Below are 20,441 nucleotides of genomic sequence, written 5' to 3'. Positions count from 1 at the left end.
GATGCAGGTTCTATCATGCCCACTATCTGTATGTGAACACCAGCCAATACGAACTGAAATCACTGGCATGTGCCATGAAAGCAAACACTACCAATGCGCTGCTTCTCAAATAATTTGATCACTAGAGACACAGTATACAACAATCAGTGTACACTCTATGATCTATCTTGTATATGTATATAACCCAAGTGGCCTAAATAACCACTATTATTCTGGTACATCTTTGTTGCGCACGCAATTCTAAAAGATAAAACAATGAAAATAAATTGAAAAGGGGAAAGGATTTAAACATTTTCTCATCTATAAAGTATCCATTAAATTCATTATGGTACTTTAACAGTGGCAGCTATTGCCGTGCTAGATAGTTGCTCACAATAATTATCCAAGAAAAGTATGCAGTTCTTCATTCGCATTCAGACTAAAGGGCTCCTTACAATCCAAATCCAATATAAATCTAGCTTCCAGTCTTCTAAGCTCATGTTCCCTTTTCCTCGCTTTGCACATTTTTACGGATTTGCACTATTCTTCAATAGAGATAATCTCCCTAATGCATTTTTCTCGAATGTCCTGCTATAGGGTAGGTCAGGTCATTGTTTCTGATAGCTTTGAAGTGTTGTAGAATTCTTTTGTGTGATGGCAATGTGGTACTGGGGAAGCTGGGATAATCATCTAGATTTTCTTACTCATCTCTAGAAGCCCAAAACCGGTCGACTGGACCTTTTTCCCTGTTTTAGAAGAATAAAGGGAAGATTTACAACAGCTTTGAACAACTTCACCATCAAATCCAAGTTAAACTCAAAGGACCACTGACTACGAACTGAAGTTTCAAGAATTTATTACAAAGCCAAAAATAGTTGAACATACAAACATCTCAGCAAGAGGTTCAGAAAATAAACTGGCACTAATACAAACATAATTCTACGCAAGATTCTCAGACGACTCAGAATAAAAAGCAAATTCAATTTGAGTAACATTAGGCAACCAAGAACAGTCCCAGCTTGAAGTTTGGACTGCATTTACAAAAAAGAAAAGAAAAGTGATTAGTCTGTTCCTGCACTATTCTAAGGTGACATCCCTACATAACATTCCCATCAGACAAGAGTAAAGGTGTCAGCGGTGAAGACTTCCAAAGAAGTACATTCACCTTCTTCAGGCAAAAAGTCTAACTGTCGAGCTCGTTCTAAGATGCTTCTTCTTACACCCCACTCTGCCCTAAGTTCCCCAAGACTCTCTCTCTACAGCTTTCTACATCCTGCTCTGTCTGTTCCCTGTCTTAAGATCTGCTCTCCACCCTCGGGAGCTGTCCCTAATACAAAATCCCAATGTATGGCACCTTTCCATCCAGCGTCCGTTGGGGTGTCCTTGGGTCCCAGGCACCTTCATCGCTAAATGTTGCACTCCCAAATTCTTTGGCAGCTTTTCTCCATTCGCGCCTACTATCCTAGCTCCTAAACAATGGACCCTTCTACCTAACGAGCCTTGTGGTCTTGCACCTGCAAGCTGAAATACATGGGAACATCTCTGCAAACATTCGAAGTTACAATTTAACAAGAGAGAAATTCTTTCCTTCTCGACTAAAGCTAACAAAAGAAAATACCGTTAGGCCTTTACTGGCTTCAGCATAGCTCAGGCCCTTGCACTTCAAATGTATTTCTAACACGACATAACATTACATTTTACTGCTTCAACACGTTAATTCTACTTTCAATGTGAATACAAGCTTTCGTTCTAAAGCCTACGTTTATTCACTCATTGATAAACATATATTTAAAAAGCATTTAATTAGTGATACAACATTTCACAGATGATTTCATCCTTGTATTAGGCAACACTGCATTTATATTAAACTCTACATTAGTCTCTGGTTAATAAACTCATCCATATATATTGTGCTGATTCTCAGCCTAACGTTATAAGTCTAAACTACATTAGTAGACCCTCTGAATATGTGGGGGCTGACTACTCGGGATTATGGTGTACCCCTAAAAATTTCAAAATAACATGGCGCTCCTTCAGTACTAACCACGTAAGTCTTCAGGAAAGCACTTATTAACATGTATGCAGTAAAGACACTCTTGAATTTCAATCTTCCCCTAACACTAATCTTTTTCTTAGTGGGTGTATCAGTGGAGGTGATGTTCACACCATTTATCTAAAATCAATAGAGGGATGAGGAGATATGTTTAATAGGATCCTACACCAACCCTTCTCATGGCGTATTTAAATAAACTAGTCAATGGGGTAGTCAATGGGGTAGTTCCTCTTATTGGGTTAGTTCAACCCTGTGTATTAGCGAATCATTGGCATGCTTCTTCAAAGGGCACTCCTCTGCAAGCCGGCGCTGCGATGCCTGACGGGCCTAGAGGCTTTTTGTCGGAGATCTTTTTGATCTTTAAATGCTGTATGATGCATTCATGTGAGAAGTGTGAGAAGTACATAGGATGCTGAAAAATGTGTTTAAAAGAGTCTAAGAGAACCTGAAGGATTATTTAATTAATTATTATGCGGATGGTCTCTTGACACAGTAAAAACAAGGTGCTATCTTAGGATCACCATGGGTCTTAAAAGCTAATAAGTGGGAAATGTGATGTGGTCAACCTGTTTCATGCCTTGTTTGCCTGGAGGGTTAATTGGCCATTAATCAGGACCTAGGGTTAAATCCTACCCTATTTGTAAAAATGTGTAGGCCCTAACTGTGGTCATAGGTGCCTGCTCAAGTATCCAATAGGTGCCTACACAAGTATCCAATAGTTCACCTGTGTTGATGCCGTGGGGTAGATTCCACCTAAAAAGGGAAAAAGAGGAATGTGTGTGAGAGTCAAGCAAGAATGAGCCTGGGATTTTCCTTATGCCATGGTCATAATATTGTTTGCAATCATTAATAGTATTTCAGCTCCGTTGTCTCGATATTCATGTCCGGACAGGGCAAGTTTCAGATGGTACAGACTGAATGTCTGTATTTCACTTTTGTTAAAACAATGATATTAAAACGCCAACAAATATAATCTTTTGCCTCAAAGTACCATGTGCTGGTGAAGGAGTACATCATAACAGTGATGAAACTTAGGGTGACAGCTATATATACCGTTGTTAAGCTTGTAGTAATAAAAAAAAACATTTCATTGTGAATGCCCCTCCAGACCTTTCCAGAGATTCAGAGTAGAAATGCTCCTTAGGTCTGGCATAGGTCCTCAAATAAACTTCGGGAGAAAACTGGTGTAGACCAGACATTGAAGTAAGACATTGCAGGAGAGGTAGTAACAAGCTATAGAAGTACTACATGGTTAATAGTTGTATAATATTAAAAAGATATAGGCATACAAAATCTCGTCGTTTAGCACTTTCGTGATCAGATGCGGGAGAGTTTCGCTTGACTTAACCTCCTCTGGCAGGCTGTAGTTAATGGCTGGCGTGGGTGGGGAGGAACTTTCACCACTCTATATATTTCTCTGACCTCTCACATGCATGCATCATACAGCATCTAAGGATCAAACAGAACTTACAAAGAGCCCCTAGGCCCATCAGGCATTGCAGCGCCAGCTTGACCAGGAGCGCCCTTTGATGAAGCATGACACTTCTATAGGGTGTGTGAGGACTCCATGATCTGTCCACCCAGATCCTCTGTGACTCTGGTGACCAGACCAATGATTCCCCAATCCACAGGGTTGAACGAACCCAATAAGAGGAACTACCCCATAGACTAGTTTGTTCAATCCATTTAGAAATGCCTTGCATTCGTTACATTTGGTGAAGCTCCCAGGGGGAGTTAACCAGAGCCATTACCGCCTGTGGTTACTGTTACTTCTCACCACCTGGTCTCTCATAGACTTGGCACGTCTAAAATGAATTAAAGGCATTTAGACACTTCCTGGCCAGTGCTTAATTTGAGCCGGTGGTTTCCGGTGCTTGACACCAAAAATTAATTTTCAACACCAGCACTTATGACAGGCTGCCACATGTTGGTGCTGTTTGTCTTATTTAGAGATTAGCACAATAACAGTTGTTTATTAGTTCAATATAAATTAAAAATTACTAATACTTGTCGCCCAAGCAATTCTTATAGCTTTGACGGCCTGGAATAGTATAAAATATCACACTTAAAGATGTATGATGGTTGGTAGTTGTGTAACTGGCAGAGCTGGTAAGGGCAATTGGTGGTGCAAGCAGCAGTAGGCTCCTGACAAGGGCCTTGGCACTTATGTTTTTTACAAATTAAGCACTGCTCCTAGCCACTTACTGGATCACTCCTAATCAAATGCCAGTGTTTAGTTAGCGCACCCCTCGCCTTTCTATTTTGTGTATTATATGTTGTGATAAACCTATGTCTGTTGCTTCCCCTTTTCCTCTCTTTAATACCGAAAATATAGTTTTCTCTCTTACAGCTCCTCTCCCTAGTGGATGTGGTCATTACAATCTCTTCAGTATAATCTCTCTCCTTGAATCTATTTTTCATCTCTTGTTCAATCGGCTGATTCTTTGCTTCAGTCCATGCAAATTCTTCTAGCCCTGTATTATTCCACAAAGGGTATGCTTTTGATAAAGTGTGCCGTGCTTTTTGACTGAACTGCATAGCCTTGTTAACGATACAAGACAACATTGAATCTCACAAGTTCTTATACAGTGATATGTTGGTAATTAAGGAATGGGCATATATTTACCATGAAATCCATTGCATTCTTGTAAAGTAATATGTTCCAAGATGGCAACCACATTTTGATTACATCGGCCCTTCGTTGCTATTTGTAGCACTGTTATGAGAGGTGGGGTTGAAGGTATATAGTGACTCAGTTTCCATGGCATCTTCTTTCGTTAACAAGATGTTGATTCCCAGCCATGCAGGATGTCAATCAGAGGGATGTATGACATTACAACGCAAGCTTTTACCACGCATGCTGTTACAACGCAGTTTTTACAACGCATGCTGTTACAACGCATAGCACTTTGGGGTGCTGGATAGTGAATAGTTTAATTTGCTATTCCAACTCCAGTCCCCGTGGATAGTAGGGAAGGTGTTGGATAGTAAATTAAAACTATTCCCTATCCTAGAGCGCCCCCCAGTGCAATGCGTTGTAATGGTTTTCGTTGTAAAACCTGCGTTGTAAAAGCACTGCGTTGTAAAAGTTTTGTTGTAAAGGATGTTTCCCCAATCAGAGGCTTTGATTTCACAAACATGAAGCATCTTTCCGATTAAACTAGTATTCTGAAGAAATGATCCAGGTTGTTTTGTGTAGCGGGTTATAATGAATAAAACAGTGACACCTCTTTCTGGTAATGGCATAGTGGAATGTTTATAATAAATATATAGACATGCAACCAGATACTATTAATCATCACCTCTACTACTTTTCTTTTCTTTAAATCTTGTTTTTCTTCTTACATTTACTTTTCTTTCTCTGACTGTGAAATTAGAGAATTTTGTAAAGTGAACTCTCTGACAATGGTGCTGGGTGAAGCATGTAAAATGAAAGACTGTAAAGGCTTTTTTTCTAAGACAACATTTAAATAATTAATTGCACAAATATTTAAAATATATTTCAGTAGTTTTGAAAGCACATTTTCGTAATTCTGTGTGATGAAAAAAACATTTTTACAGCATGAGAGTAAATCAGAACACCTTACTTGGTGATGTGCAAATGGTAAATATTTTTGCTAAAACCCAATTTCCAAAGGTTGTTTATGCGCTATACAGCTTTATCAATAAATCTGCATGTTAGTGGTAAAAGGTGTGGAAATGTGCTGTCTGTAAATGGCAGTGCACTACCAAATCACGCTTTAGTAATATATTTATTAAAAGTGAGTTTTTAAACATGAACTGAGAAATATTCCTGCCCGCTCTGATGACAATGCTATCAGTGAACTAAAAGGCAAATCCTGGGGTCATGTATACACTGTATGGTTATTTATTTTATTTTTATTTTGAAGGGTTATATAGCGCGAACATAACCCTTGCGGGTATCAGAGCGCTTTACATAGGTAGAAGTAACAAGCAAAAGAGCACTGAGTGTCATAATTAAATCTTGGTCTTGTGGGAAATAGATATATTGTTTCATGTGAATTTCCTTAAGATTAGAGATTTTACTTCTTTCTCAAAAGAGGTAGAAGAGGGATTCCGTCTGGTTTCCGGGGTCAGTGTGTTCCATAGCTAAGGGGCCCATTAGGATCGCGGACGGACTTGCGTCCGTCCGCGACCCCAGAGTAGGAGGGAACCTCCGCATGGCCTGCGGAGTTCTCTCCTGTGCAATCAGGATGTGACCGCCACCCTGGCAGTCACATCCTCTATTTTTACCATTGCGGCGGGTGCGGCTTCAAGCTGCACCCGCCGCAATGGTAAAAATGCATACATTGCATTTGTATGCAGAAAGCGGCAGGCACTGTGCGATGCCTGCCGATTTCTGCATACAAATGCAGGGGGGTACCATAGTTACCCCCAATGTGCACCCCCGTTCACCCAGGGGCCCCGCAACGGGCCCCTGCAGTGAAGTTCCACATGCTTTTCCACGGCTGAAAACCCGCCGCGGAAAAGCATGTTTTGAAACCCATCCTAATATGGCTGGCGGTGTCTGAGAGACACCGTCACCATATTAGAGCTTTTCAGCCGTGGTTGTAAGCCAACCGCGCCAGAAAAGCAGCGGATTGAAACCAGGACCCACCAGCCATGCTAATGTGGCGGTGGGTCTTTGGTGGGTCCGCAGCGGATTTTCCGCATCCTCCGGGCTGGCGGTGGCTTCCGCCGGCCCAGAGGATGCGGAAAATCCGCTATCCTAATAAGCCCCTAAGTTTGGAATACATAACAGGTATCCTAGGAACTGTTGCAGAGATCCTGTGTCAAAGGCCAGGACTGGGAATATTTGTGTTGGTGTTCTGAGATCAAATTCGTATTATACATGGAGCTAATGTTTCGCCTATTAAATCAAATAAAAACATTTTTGTACAGCAGATATGCCGAACCCGCATGTTTAAAGGATCTCTCATATGTGATAATGAAGAGAAAAGCAGCTCCCTAAAATAAAATATTTGCCTAGGATCACCGAATTTGAGTCCGGTTTACATTACAGTGAGGTCGACTAGATTATTCAGGTTACTAGACCTGCAGGTCTTGTAATATTTTAATGCTTTTTCTAGCCCTCTTAAGTATAGGGAACATTTTAAAGTTTACTAAACTTGAAAAAAAGATAAAAATATTTTTTGAGACATTGATATAAATTAATTTTATATATTTATTTTGAATAACAACTAAAGAAAATATTCTACACCACTAGCACAATTTTGATTTAAATCTTTAATGTAAATATAATTCAAAATAAAATATTTTTTCTGAAGTTTAAATTAAACAAGACATTCCATAAATCATAAAAATATATATGCATTGATAATTATTCAAAGTGATGTATAGAATTAGCAAAAGTAGTTTAATTATAATACAGTTTATTGTTAAATATATTTTTACCTATGAAAAAGATGGTTAAAATGCTATGATTAAATGAAAAATTATGTACTATTTTTATTAATTCAGTCGAAAGGTGTAATGACATAGCTACCTATTTCCATAAAAAATAATAGAAATATATGACCTATTCCCAAATGATAGGGACTTGAACTCGGAGATAGGTACAGAGGTGGAAGGATCGTTACCCTTCCCAAAATTAGCTCTTTTCCAAAGACTTGAGGAAGAAGACGTTTGTAATCTAATAAAAGGTACTATATCTGGATCACCTATTGATCCAGCCCTGCCCCAGATTTTATTTAAAGCACTGGAGTCCATTTTACCCTCCTAAATGGAAATGCTCAACCTATCATTAGAAACAGCTTCGGTGCCAAGAGCTTGGAAGCATGCAATCATTAGGCCTTTACAAAAAAAAGCCAATATGGACCCTACTCTCTTTAGCAATCTACACCCTGTCTCACTTTTGCCTTGTATCAGCAAACTTTTGGAAAAGCATGTAAATAATACCTTGACTAACTTCCTGGAAACTAATGAAATACTGCATCCCACTCAGATGGGTTTTCGTGCCTTCCATAGTACAGAATCAGCACTGTTGGTGGTCACAGAGGAGTTAAAAGCACTATTGGATGATGGTGGTTCTGCCGCCATCCGTTTGTTAGACCTCAGTGCAGCATTTGACACCCTAGATCATACCACTTTAATGGGGAGACTAAGAGAAATAGGAGTCCATGACCTTGACATGGACTGGTTGGCTTCTTTTTTGGAAGACAGGTGCTTCCAAGTGATGGAAAGGGACTGTTTCTCAGACCACCTTCCAATTACATGTGGCGTCCCACAGGGATCTTCCCTTAGTCCTACCCTATTTAATATTTATGTACGACAGCTAGCTAATGTAGCACAGGAAGATGGTGTCTCAGTGGTGTCATATGCTGTCGACACTCAGCTGATAGTCTCCCTAACAGATAATGCAAATCAGCAGTTGAGTCACTGTCTGGAGAGAGTGGTAAATTGGATGGCAAATAGCCATCTGAAATTAAATCACGAAAAAACGGAGATTATGCTATTGGGAAAATCCACTAACCAGGCACCCCTGACACAGTGGCCCCGGTGTGTGGGAAAGCCACCTATACCCAAATCAGTAATACAAAACTTGGGGGTCTGGATAGAGAACTTCCTCACGATGGTTTGCCAATCCAGGAAACTGTCAGGAATATGTTTCTCTCTGCTTAAAATACTAAGGAAGATTATTGAGGTGATCCCGGAACATCTGAAAAAAACGCTCATCCAGTCTCTTATAATCTCGCGTTTGGACTATGGAAACTCACTTTACGTAATGTATGTGATGAAGAGACTACAGGTAGTACAAAATGTGGCAGCAAGACTCCTTGTAAAAATTCCCCAAACGCATTTCCACTAAAGAAGCACTGAAAGAGCTACACTGGCTCCCTATTGAAACAGGAATAACATGTAGGTCCCTATGCCTAGCATATAGGGCTGTTAACAAAAAAGGTCCAATAAAACTGAGACAAATGATGTCCAGGTATATCCCGACCAGGCAGCTAAGATCAGCCCAGCAACAGCTTCTTAGGACAACAAGAGCGAAAAGAGCCAGGTGGGGAGCAGATCATTTGCCCACCAGGTACCAAGGATGTGGAATTCCCTCCCATATAAAATAAGAATTCTACCCAACGAAACCGTTTTCAGGAAACATCTCAAAACTTTGCTGTTTCCCTTGAAGACTCCCTATGGATAAGAGCTTGTAAACAGTACTCTTTAGCACTGGGAATCCCTCTGGCAACCATGCGCCCTACAAATTCTTACACTAACATAAACATTAATTATTTTTAGCATTAAATTGTGTTTTATGAACTATTTAAAATAATGTAACTCAATTTAATATTATTTCCCATAGGTTGGTATTTTAAGTCCCTAATTCCATTATTTTATATGGGAGGAGTTGCAATACCAGTAGCTGGCAATATGTAGTGCTAGACTTACTCCAACTCCGAACTGGGCCCCTTTTTGAGTATAGTACCTGTAGAAATGTATTGCTGTCCCTTCCTAAATCCCTCCTGACCCTCCTGTAAACCCCTCCATACTCCTCCCTTAACCCCACCCCATTACTCATACGTTTTCCAACCACTCCCCTGTGTCCCTTCCACATTTACTAATAAAATGTATACCTACATGTGTGGAGGCTCTGCTGTTGGGGTTGTAATCTCAGCACATAAAAATATAGACAACTTGACAACTTCCACACTGCACATGACTGGATAAAGGGCCTTACCTGTGTTAACAGGAATGTAAATGTACATGTAAATGTACAGGAATTTATATAGCGCAAATCACCAACCGGTCTCTAAGCGCTTGCTTAGGGAACCCGTCCTGGTATTCCCCTGTGAGATAACCCCGGCAGGGTATCCGCAAGGTGAAAGCCAGGCATCCTGCCGCGAGGGGCCGTTGTGGAGATTAAGCAAGCTATTTCCCAGAGTCGCAGAGTGTGAACCCGTGAATCGAGTAGGCACCGGAGCGAGAATTTTCGAGTCCATGGACATTTTAGGACTCAAGACCCCGCCGAGCCGGGAATTGAACCCCGGTCCCGGGCTGACCTCTGCTTCCAGGTCTGCAGGTCTTCCAGGTCTGCCTCCTCTAACCTCCTCTAACCAGTGAGCCACACTTCTGTGAGTATGATTTCTATCAGAGATAACTTCTTATTACTGATAATTACCTATTTTATTGTGGTATCAAATGGAGCTGGGGTTGTAATGTTACATTACTACCTCTACATTTCTAACTTGGCACCAGACAAGCCATGTGTTTGGATATCTGAGTGGAATCTAACAAATATCCCCTTCAGAAAAGTAGTATTCTGCCAGATTTGTTGAGTTTATGGGTTCTAGTAAGATTGGGGGCAATGTCTACAGTCTATCAGGCTGACCACATATTCATGATAGCAACTTACCAGTTAGTCTTGTTTTCGGGAGAGAGTGGAGCATCCACAGAAGAGAGGACCTAAGGACTTAAGGCCTCGCCTTTCACTAGCACTAAGATTCCTTCAGGCGATCTGCTCCGAGCTGCTCATCTTTACCAGGCACAATTGCTTGGGAGATGAATAGAGGTTATGGGACGGGGGTCTTCAGGTGCTTGCTGGGCAGTATGTAGGTGATGTGAGTAATCACTAATGGCTGTCAAACCCATGAGTGAGATAACTGCGAGCAGATGGCAGCACATATCCACAAATGGCATTCCCACCTACATATTGGCTAGTCATTGCCGAACACCTATGCTTTTCCAGATGGCCATCTTTGGCTTAGCCTGACACATAGCTGGACCAGAATGGGACATTAGGTGGGTACCAATCTCACACCTGCTCATATGTAGATTTGTGGGTCACCGCTAACTCTGAAGGCTTCCAATTCTACTGCCCAAAACAACTACTGCTGAACTTTACAGTGAGGTTCCCCTCCATTTTGCTCTCTGATGCCCTCTTAACTATAGTACATATCCAAGACCTCAGGCCTCACATTACTCAAATATGCACAGCTTTAGTGCCTCAAACTACCCCAATACTCATTTCTACCACGCATTACACAAGGGACCCCATAATATCTGCTCCTGTCCTCACACTATACAATACCTCAGTGTCTCCATCATATTCTTCCTCTTGAATTCCACCTGCATGCCTTTATGTTTATTACAATCACTGTCTTTTGCACATGAAAACCAGGGCTAATCTTTTGTGTTCTATGTTTCTTTCTCCCATAAGGGCTGGGGCTTTGCCTGTCATTTCAAGCGGCCATCACAGTGCTGGGCTATTACTTTGTACGCTTTCGAACCCTTGCCAATTCCTTGGCCTCTACAGGTGTCTCCCTCGGAATGGCATTGTGGCCACTGATGTCCCAGTACCTGCTGGATTTTGTGGACTGGCGTGGGACCTTTCTCATCTTTGGAGGAGTGTTGCTCAACTGCTGTGTCTGTGGGGCTGTGATGAGACCCATCAGTTCCCAGTCCTCTTCACCAAAGGCCAACGTACATCCCACTCCGGAGTCCAGCCAGAATGGAAATCTCAGCCCGCCACTTGCTTCTACCTCCTGCTTTTGGCCCAGCATGTCATCCTGCAGTCGGACACTACAGAAATACATGGCCTTTGATCTCTTGCGTCACAACAAACTTTATCAGATCTATACCTTTGGTAATATCTGTATGGTATTTGGCTTTGTGCTGAACGTCTACCTGGTTCCATATGCAACTGCTAGTGGGATTGAGGAGAGCAAGGCAGCCATGCTACTTGGCATCATTGGCTTCATCAACATCTTTGTGCGCCCAGTGGCTGGGTTCATCTCACAGATGGCATTCTTTAAGGACCGGCTCTACTATCTCTTCTGCCTGGCTGTGATGGTCAATGGAGCCAGCAATCTCATAGCTGGGCTGTGGGACAGCTATGCTGCTTTGGTTCTCTTCTGTGTGGCGTACAGCATCTCCATGAGCTTTGTAGGCTCATTGGTCTTCCAGGTTCTCATGGACATTGTGGGCATGGAGCGCTTCGCAAGTGCTTTTGGACTTTTCACAATCTTAGAAAGCATCACTATTCTTATTGGACCACCATTGGCAGGTAAGATTGGTTGAAAAGTGTGTGTATGCTGTAATTTCCCGGGATATACTACTGAAAATCAAGAGGGGGACAGGTTGATTAGAAATTTGAATCTACCCAATGGGCCTCCTTCCTCTGAATGAGTTTCAGCCTGTAGCATGGTTATATATTAGGCATGTGACTGATAACTATCCCAACCCAACAGGCATTAGATGCACTGGCCTGGAAGAAAATCTTAAGATTTCTCAAAACGCCATTCTGATAGCCCTTAAAATTTTGAACTCCGAGTTGGAATGTCTCACTGTATTTCTACTTCTCCTTAAATGTTTCAGATGAAGTGGTAAGGTGACTCTATTATCCTTAGACTAATACCATCTTTCTATTCTTGTGGGAAATATTTCCCTGTGGGGAGAGGGACTGAGCATTTTGCATAGAAAAAAACAGGGCAGCCATAAGTTGCCTGTTCTCCTTCCTCTGTCTGTCACAGTCAGATCTATGTGAAGACTTGCAAGTGGTGAGTAGGTCATGTAGAAACAGAGGATGTTGACCTCAGAATGAAAGGGCTGCAAGGGTTTGATGGTGTCTGGGTGTTCAGAGGCAAACCAGTTTCTATTTTGCTGCTTTCTTGGGTAACGATTGGGACTGGCTAGAGATGGCATCCCTAAGATTGGAAAAAGAACAGATGGCATAGTATCTCCAGGGTTATGTGTGATTTTCAATCCTAGCATTGAATTTTGGAGGAGACTGTGCATCCCCTTGGAAGATAATATCTGTCTTACCCTATTCAGGGTAATGCAGAAAGAAGGGGACCCCCTCTAAAAGAACAAGTTGAGGTCAGAGAGAAGAGGGGAAAAATATGAAGACAGAACAAAAGTCTCCCTCACGACCTATATTATTCTCCAATGGAATTAATCCAAATACATTCAGTGAACACCCAAATCAACTTATTAACCCATTCAACAAAGTATTCCAACGATTCTAAAAATATATTATTTTGTTTCATTTCTTTTGTCAGAGATATTTTCATGGATATGCCTATTTTTATATACTTTTTTAAAACATATTCAACATAGATAATACATTCATAAATAATACCAAATTGAGAAAACACTACATACAATCAAATCAAGAAGACCCGGGAAGAGAGAAACAATGCAAAATCACAACAACCCATTCGAACCCAACTCACACACATCCAGACACACCTTCACATTCATAACATATTTGGGGAATACAATTACTGAGTAACAATGTAATTGGAATGACCAAAGGCAAGAACTGCAAAAAGCAGGATGTTCTCAGGGCAGTGGTCGGCGCGTTTCGGTGGCTGCACGATGATAGAATGCCGCCTTCATCAGGACCTGCCAGATATAATGCCCTAAACAGGGCCACTCCACCCGGGGGGAAAAGGCACACTAAAAGCACAGTTGTAAAGCCATCTATAATGGTACAAACTGACGTCTCTAGATCTAATATCTGAAAATCCGACACTTGTCAGCCAGGAGCTGACACTCACCGCTCTCAGAACCTCGAGCGGCTCGACACCATGTATCGTCGCTTAGAGTTGCCTGTAGATATTCCAAAAACACTCTAATCCTGACAAGAATTCTTTAGGGTAAATGTATCTACTGCCGGTCCATCACTATGAAGAAGTACTTATGTGGAAGGAAGTCAAGTCCCCAACTGACGCACTGACCAGACGCTGCCATCCTCCTCGCCGAGAATCCAGCTCCAGTGTTTCTGACTCCCCTTGCTGGGTGTTAGAGATCAAGACCCAGGAAAGAGATTCCAACCTCTCTCATTCTAAGGTATGGAGCAGACTAGAACCTATAGGGACTCTTGGCAACTGAAGTTAAACTAAACTATAGCTAAACTTAAATATAGCTGAGCAGCACCTACTTCTTCCCTCGTACTACACTTAGGTTAGGTACACTGGGGTAAAATTATTTTAGACGCACCAGAGGAGTATTTTAGCCTGTGTTATTTATGTATGTATTTTTATGAATATATGTCATAGCTACAGACCATGCTATTGCAGTATTATTTCATCTTACTGCTAACGCTGTACAAATTATACTTCGCATTCTGTCTTACGATTGTAGCAGTTCATATCTCTTTCATGAGAAATAAGGCTGTTCAATAAAACCTTTTTATTGAAACGCCCGTCTATCTATTTCTGTGCAACTCTGTAGAAACGAAGCAGGCACGATTGACTGAGTGAAACGGTTATCCATTGCTTCCAGGATTCTGAGATTGTTCTGATTCTAAGGGAAACAAAGTTATCATGTTTATGCGGTTGTCAGAAACTAATCCCTTCTTGTTCATTCTAGAAGTTTCTAGTGACCTCTGAGTTATCTGGCATACACAATCAATTAAGTTTAATGTACTCGATAGAGACATACTGACCTCAGTCCTATGTCAAAAATATAGTGTATATTATTCCAATGCGCAGAGCCTATCAGGGATATAGGAACTCGCCCAGGGATATAGGAACGTGCATAACGTTTGGTAAGGCACTAATTTAACACTAGATACTAAACTAACTCAGTCCTGCTTTTCTCAGAGACCCCTACTCATAAAACTCCATAAAAGGTCTCGAGTGGGTAGGGATAACATCCGCCATAGCTGAGTAGGACGAAAATCCTATGTATTAGCTTTTTGGTTTGTTCAACGTTGAAGGAGACAGTGCTCCAAAACATTGTGCACCTTATCTTTGTTCCCTTGAAACTTGCTCTGCAACTTTCATTAAACAATGGCCGACTATACCGTTAACAACTAAGTAGTACCCAACAATGTTGCTGTACTTTATGACAATACAGCGTTTCAATGAAACCGATGAGAATGCTATAATCATTCCTCGAAATTTAAGGAGAGCCATCACTCTAAAACTTAAAAAACATGGCCTAACACCAAGAGGTGGTAGAGCGGTTTTTGTGATAGAGGCACATAGACATCACCAGACAGAGGTATTCTATTCATGGATAGTATTCCCTGAATCAAATCCAGTAACTAAAACGTTTCACTTCTACAAAGAAGATGAACCACCTGAGGAATATATTCCTTTCGAGGATATTGAAATTCCACTCGCATACCAGGAGCATAATCTCTGGTTTAAAGGTGCCCTAAACATTTAAATCACATTACCAGACTCGGTCCGCTAGGGTAGAACAGGAGCAACATGGCCGGTTTTAGCCTGCTATATACTTGACCCTAACATTGAAGCAATGTCGGACGATGAATTACTTAGTAATGTCCAAAGATTGATAGAATTATACAGTTAAACAACAACTGTCTGAAAGTCCTGAAAATGCCTTTACTAAAAACACTCCTACCTCTTCTAAAAAGAAGTGGGAAAATAAATAACAAACATTCAAAAGAGAAAGATTCTCAACCCCGAGGTAGGTCTGCTCAAAAGGAGCCCTCTGGAAGGAGGTATAACCTTTCAGATATCATCACAGACATCCGAAAGAAGAGGACGGTCAGATTAAAATGAAGAACTTGTGAAGTCTAAAGACGATCAACACGTTCAGAAAAACAAAACAAAACCTCAATTCTCCACGAAGAAAGTAGTCAGCTCTAAAGATCAGACATACCGAGGATTCTCAGAACACAGCTCAAGAACGGAGAATGGGCTCAGACTATGTTGGACAGCCCAGCAGAAGTATCAATAGCTCGCCAGAACCTGAAGAGACTTCTGGAAACAGTGGACCTGAATTAAGACATTCAAGTTGAGACTGTAAAATGTAAATGTAAATTGATACTTGTATAGCGCACTACTCACCCGCAAGGGTCTCAAGGCGCTTGTACGAATACCGCTGTGGAACCCTTCCTGGCTTTCCCTGTGAGGTGTCCACTCCTGGGCACCCCCAAGGTGGAGGCCAGGCATCCTTATCGTTGTGGGGGCCGTTGTGGAGATTAAGCAAGCTATTGCCCAGAGTTGCAGAGTGGGACTCCATGATTGGAATAGGCACCGAGGCGAGAATTATCAGGTCCGTGGAATTTTGAGCCCAAGACCCGCCGAGGCAGGGAATTGAACCCTGGTCCCGGGCCAGACCTCTGCATCAGGGTCTGCCGCTCTAACCATTGAGCCACACTTCTTCACGAAGACACCAGGGTTAGTTCTGCACATAGGGTATATGAAATAACACTCCGGATGGAAGAAGACATACCAAGAAAAGTGAAAGCACTCTTTTGGGAGCGACTTCAAAGGGTCATGATATACTTCTAGCAGAACTGGACTGGCCACCAGAGTATGTCAGGGAGTGCCCACATGGCGAAGACATCATTATGCCAGCCTTCTCCAACTATGTTCTAGTACATTTAAAATATACTTATGCCAGGAAATGGGCAGTCATCCAAGCCCCAGCATTTTACAAGAATCATGTAGGATGGGATGAGGACTCACCTCACCACACAATCCAGTTAAAAAAATCAACCAACAAATGCAGTATCCAATTAAGCAAGAAGCTAAAAACCAGGTCAGGAAGATCTTAGATCAACTTGAAAACCAAGGGGTGATTGAAACTTGCACCTCATCAATGAACAATCCTTTGTTTCCTGTTTCCAAACCAGACAATATATATTGTCTTGTTTTGGATTACAGACACCTAAACTCTTGTTGTAAAACATTTGCAGTGCAAAATACACACAGTACAGCATTAATAAATAACATTGTGCGTACAAAATAAAAAAACACATTAGACATTTCAAATGGTTTCTTTTGTCAAAATATTGCACCTGAAGGTAGGTATTTGACCGCTTTCTCAATAATAGGGACTCAGCGTCAATTTTGTCATCTCCCTCAAGGATTCAAGAATAGTCCAGGATTATTCTCAGCGAGAGTAACAGAGTTACTACAAACTTACGATGACGAGGCATTGTCATATGTTGATGATATCTATCTGACAGACGATGACCCGAACAGGCACTTGAACAGGGTGAACACCATTACACTGGGCTTCGCCTCAGAGGGTTATAGATTCAATTTAAAAAAATCAAGAATTTCCCATCTCAACGTCCTTTTTCTAGGATATGAACTTTCAAGTGAAGGCAAAAGCCTGGTAGCCAACTTTTTAGAAATGTGTGCCCTGCTCCAACGTCCAAAAACGCTGAAAAACGTAGTCGATTCTAGGTTTCCTGAATTTTGGAAGAACTTACATTCTAAACTACGCAGAAAGGGTTAAACCTCTCTGCGAATTAATCAAACCTGATTTTAAAATCACACATTGGACAAAAGAACACACAGAAATGTTGCGTTCTCTACAAACAGATATGTTAGCAACAAAACATTTCCAAACACGCGTAAACGTACGCAACTTAGTGATCCGAATCATTCCGGGTCAATGCAGATTCACCTACTTAACTTTTAATGAAGGTGAGAAAGTACCAATTGCATACAAATCACATTTGTATACACAAGCAGAAATGAAATTTACATTGACAGAAAAAATTCTGACAGCAGTTCAAACCGCTGTAGCAAAAGATAGAACCCTAGCACAGGGGAAACGCATTATGGTCATAACTCCTGTACCAGCCTTAGAGGCAGTTACAAAAGCTAGCATTCCGAATGCAGAAGCTTTATATCCAAGATGGATACAATGGGTTAATTCTCTTGCTGCAACTGATGTTGAATATGTTTTTGATCGTATATGAATGTATAATTTATACTGACGGATCAGCACAACCCGCTACGGGGGGTAAACAAGCTTATAGTGCTGCATGCGCGATCGTTAAAGGTCGTATGACCGATGGCAAATTTAGACCTATGGTTACAAAAATGCAATATGTAGGAGATTGTACAGCTCAGCGAGCTGAAATACAAGCATTCAAAATGGCACTTGAAAATACGGATCGCGAATTTCCCACACTCATAGTGTGCGATTCTTTTTACTGTGTTCAATCTTGCAATGAATATTTACAGAATTGGCTTCAACGTGGTTTCAAAGATGCAAAAGGTGGCACAATCAAGCATAAAACGCTTTTTCGGAACAAGTAGTTTAGTTGCGAAACGGACTACAAAACACTCATGTGATACACACGCTGAGTCATCAACGTAATGGCTATCACGTTGTAGGGAATTCATAACCTGATGAAGCTGCAACAAGGTCTGTAGAAACGGCTTCCGTAGCTGAAATCACTCGTTCAAAAACGAAAATAGGCAGTGAAATAATACTGGCTGTCAATGCTTCAAGCAAAGGCAGCGTTGCAGCGTTACCTAAAACATTTCCACTCAAACACTCATATATAATTGATGCGAATAATGTTCCGTTTGCTCGAATCCATGGAGTGGGGGATAGGGTAATACCAAACATGGAACTTAGATTAGGACCAATCCTAGCAGCACATGAAGGGCTCGCCTCTGCTCATGCAGGTGTTTCTGCCACAGTGTTGTTATTAAAGCAACGATACTGGTGGCCCGGCATTAGGAAATAGACCAGAAACTATGTCCTGGACTGTGATATATGCCAAAAGATGAAAGCCTCTTCTGTGAAACGTCCTGCGCAGACGCCCCTGTTAATTTCAGATAAACCATTAGCGTGTGTTTACCTGGACCACTGCGGTCCCTTACAAAGAGATGGTAACTATAAATATATCTTGGTGGATTTGTGTTCAAGGTCTTTTGGATGTCGCCTCAGCTCTCGGCTGATGCTTGAACTCTTATAAAAGATTTGTGAGTCTTTATCGGCACATACGCAATAGGCACACTACACTCTGACCCTGCGTTTAGCTCTTGAGCTTACAAAGAAGCCATTGCCAGTTTGGGCGTTGAATTGCAGTACTCTTCTCCATTCCATCCTCAGGGAAATTCTGTTGTGGAAAGAAAAAAAACGGGACATAAAGCAGTCTATAACAGCTAGGGTATTAGGTTCAGGTGATGGGTGGGGCAAACATCTTTATGAAGTCCAACACAGTCTAAACAATTTGCCAAGAAGTTCTCTAGGGGGTGTCACTCCATATGAGGTCATATTTGGGACAAGAATGTTGGTTCCGGATCTTGATTGTCATGGAACAGTGGTGGAAAACAAGAAATTTGATATTAAAGATCGTTTGGCTATTTTACAGGACTTAAATGAACTAAGATCAAAACAAAGCAATGTGTTCCTGAAGCCAACCACCACTGGGGAAAAACCAACCATCCCAGCAAGGCCTGTCTGGATCCCAAAGCTTGGTGATCTAGTCGGAGAAAAGATCGCAGGCAAGAAATAATTTGGGCCTTCTTACAGACAACCAGTACATGTCCTAGCAATCCACGGATCAAGAAAAGTTTTACTGCCGCCCCTTGCTGGTAAAAAGGAGAAAAGATTTGTGCCCATCGACCTGATCAAACCACATTATGTGGCCGATACTAAGCAGTAGGCCAAGTGGACTCCGACAATGTAGCAGACGCACTCCGCTAGCTACAATCCAAGAGGTTTAAACTGAGAGACTTATCAACTTTGAAGATTCTACAGTGAGAAAAGAAGGACTAAGCAACAAAGCTATGGAACTCGTTCCTCTTGAAACCCAAATAACAGTTCGACCTGATACACCTGTCTACAACGAAGTAACAAGTGATCCAGTGGTTCCAGCGATTTCAACAAATCCGGATGCAATTCCAACCATTGACAGAACTGCCTCTGCCTATTTCATTAACTTTGATACTTTTTCTGGGGATCCCAGTGAACCTGAAATGACGCCAGCACAAAGAACTTTCAAAGAACAAGCAACAGACTTTTTTCATCACCTGAAAAAGACTTATCTGGTTTCACCATGGATTGAACTACGGATTGTTTTGGGAATATTTTTCTTTCTACTTTGGTTAGCTCTGGTACCTTTTCTGATGATTGGGACTTTGAGACTGTTAATAACATGATGTCTGATCTAGAAATGTTGGCAATAGTCACAAATCATGAATATTTAGAGGGTTCATCAGACTATGAACAAATGTATTTTTATAATCATTATGGTCATCATTTCTTCCACAAATCTGCAATGCCTAGAAATTTATATATGCATAACCAATGGGAACATTGTCCTACACCTCCAAAGGGTAGCTCAAAAACCTTTGCAATGACATTTTCCATATTATTCAGGGTTCAATTTATCCAATGCTGAATCATTTTATTTAAAAAATGTGAACAAGACTGGAACGAAAAATATGTTAACCAATACAAAACAGATTTATTCTGCAGCCTTTATTGCCCATCTGTCTAGAGAGGGTTTCGACTTTTGGAAAGACAACATTGAGATAAAAACTGTCAGGGATACAAAAGATTGGCAAATGCAGGGGGTAGAAGCTTTGTTTAGAGCCTGTATTATCCCTGAGCAAATTATGTTTTTGAATGACACTGTCCAACAAATGTCTTGCCTTGGGTAAGCCAAGATAAAGACATGAACATACCGACCATACCTATATCTACAAGTAAT

The 20,441-nt window shown here is 41.3% G+C and overlaps 1 protein-coding gene across 3 annotated transcripts in view; it reads left to right on the top strand.

The window, feature by feature from the left end:
* The window catches only part of LOC147702137 (monocarboxylate transporter 6-like), a 450,160-nt gene that overhangs the window by 358,397 nt on the left and 71,322 nt on the right, over positions 1–20,441 (top strand). For all 3 annotated transcript variants that reach the window (XM_086930782.1, XM_086930785.1, XM_086930783.1), the window contains exon 4: positions 11,211–12,056. In XM_086930782.1, coding sequence (XP_086786908.1) covers positions 11,211–12,056 — 846 coding nt within the window. The remainder of the gene's footprint in view (positions 1–11,210; positions 12,057–20,441) is intronic.

This window comes from Lissotriton vulgaris, chromosome 7, assembly GCF_964263255.1.
Source record: "Lissotriton vulgaris chromosome 7, aLisVul1.2, whole genome shotgun sequence".
NCBI classification, from domain to species: Eukaryota; Metazoa; Chordata; class Amphibia; order Caudata; family Salamandridae; genus Lissotriton; species Lissotriton vulgaris.
The sequence above is the reverse complement of the archived record's forward strand: the minus strand, read 5'-3'. Positions and strand labels throughout refer to the sequence as shown.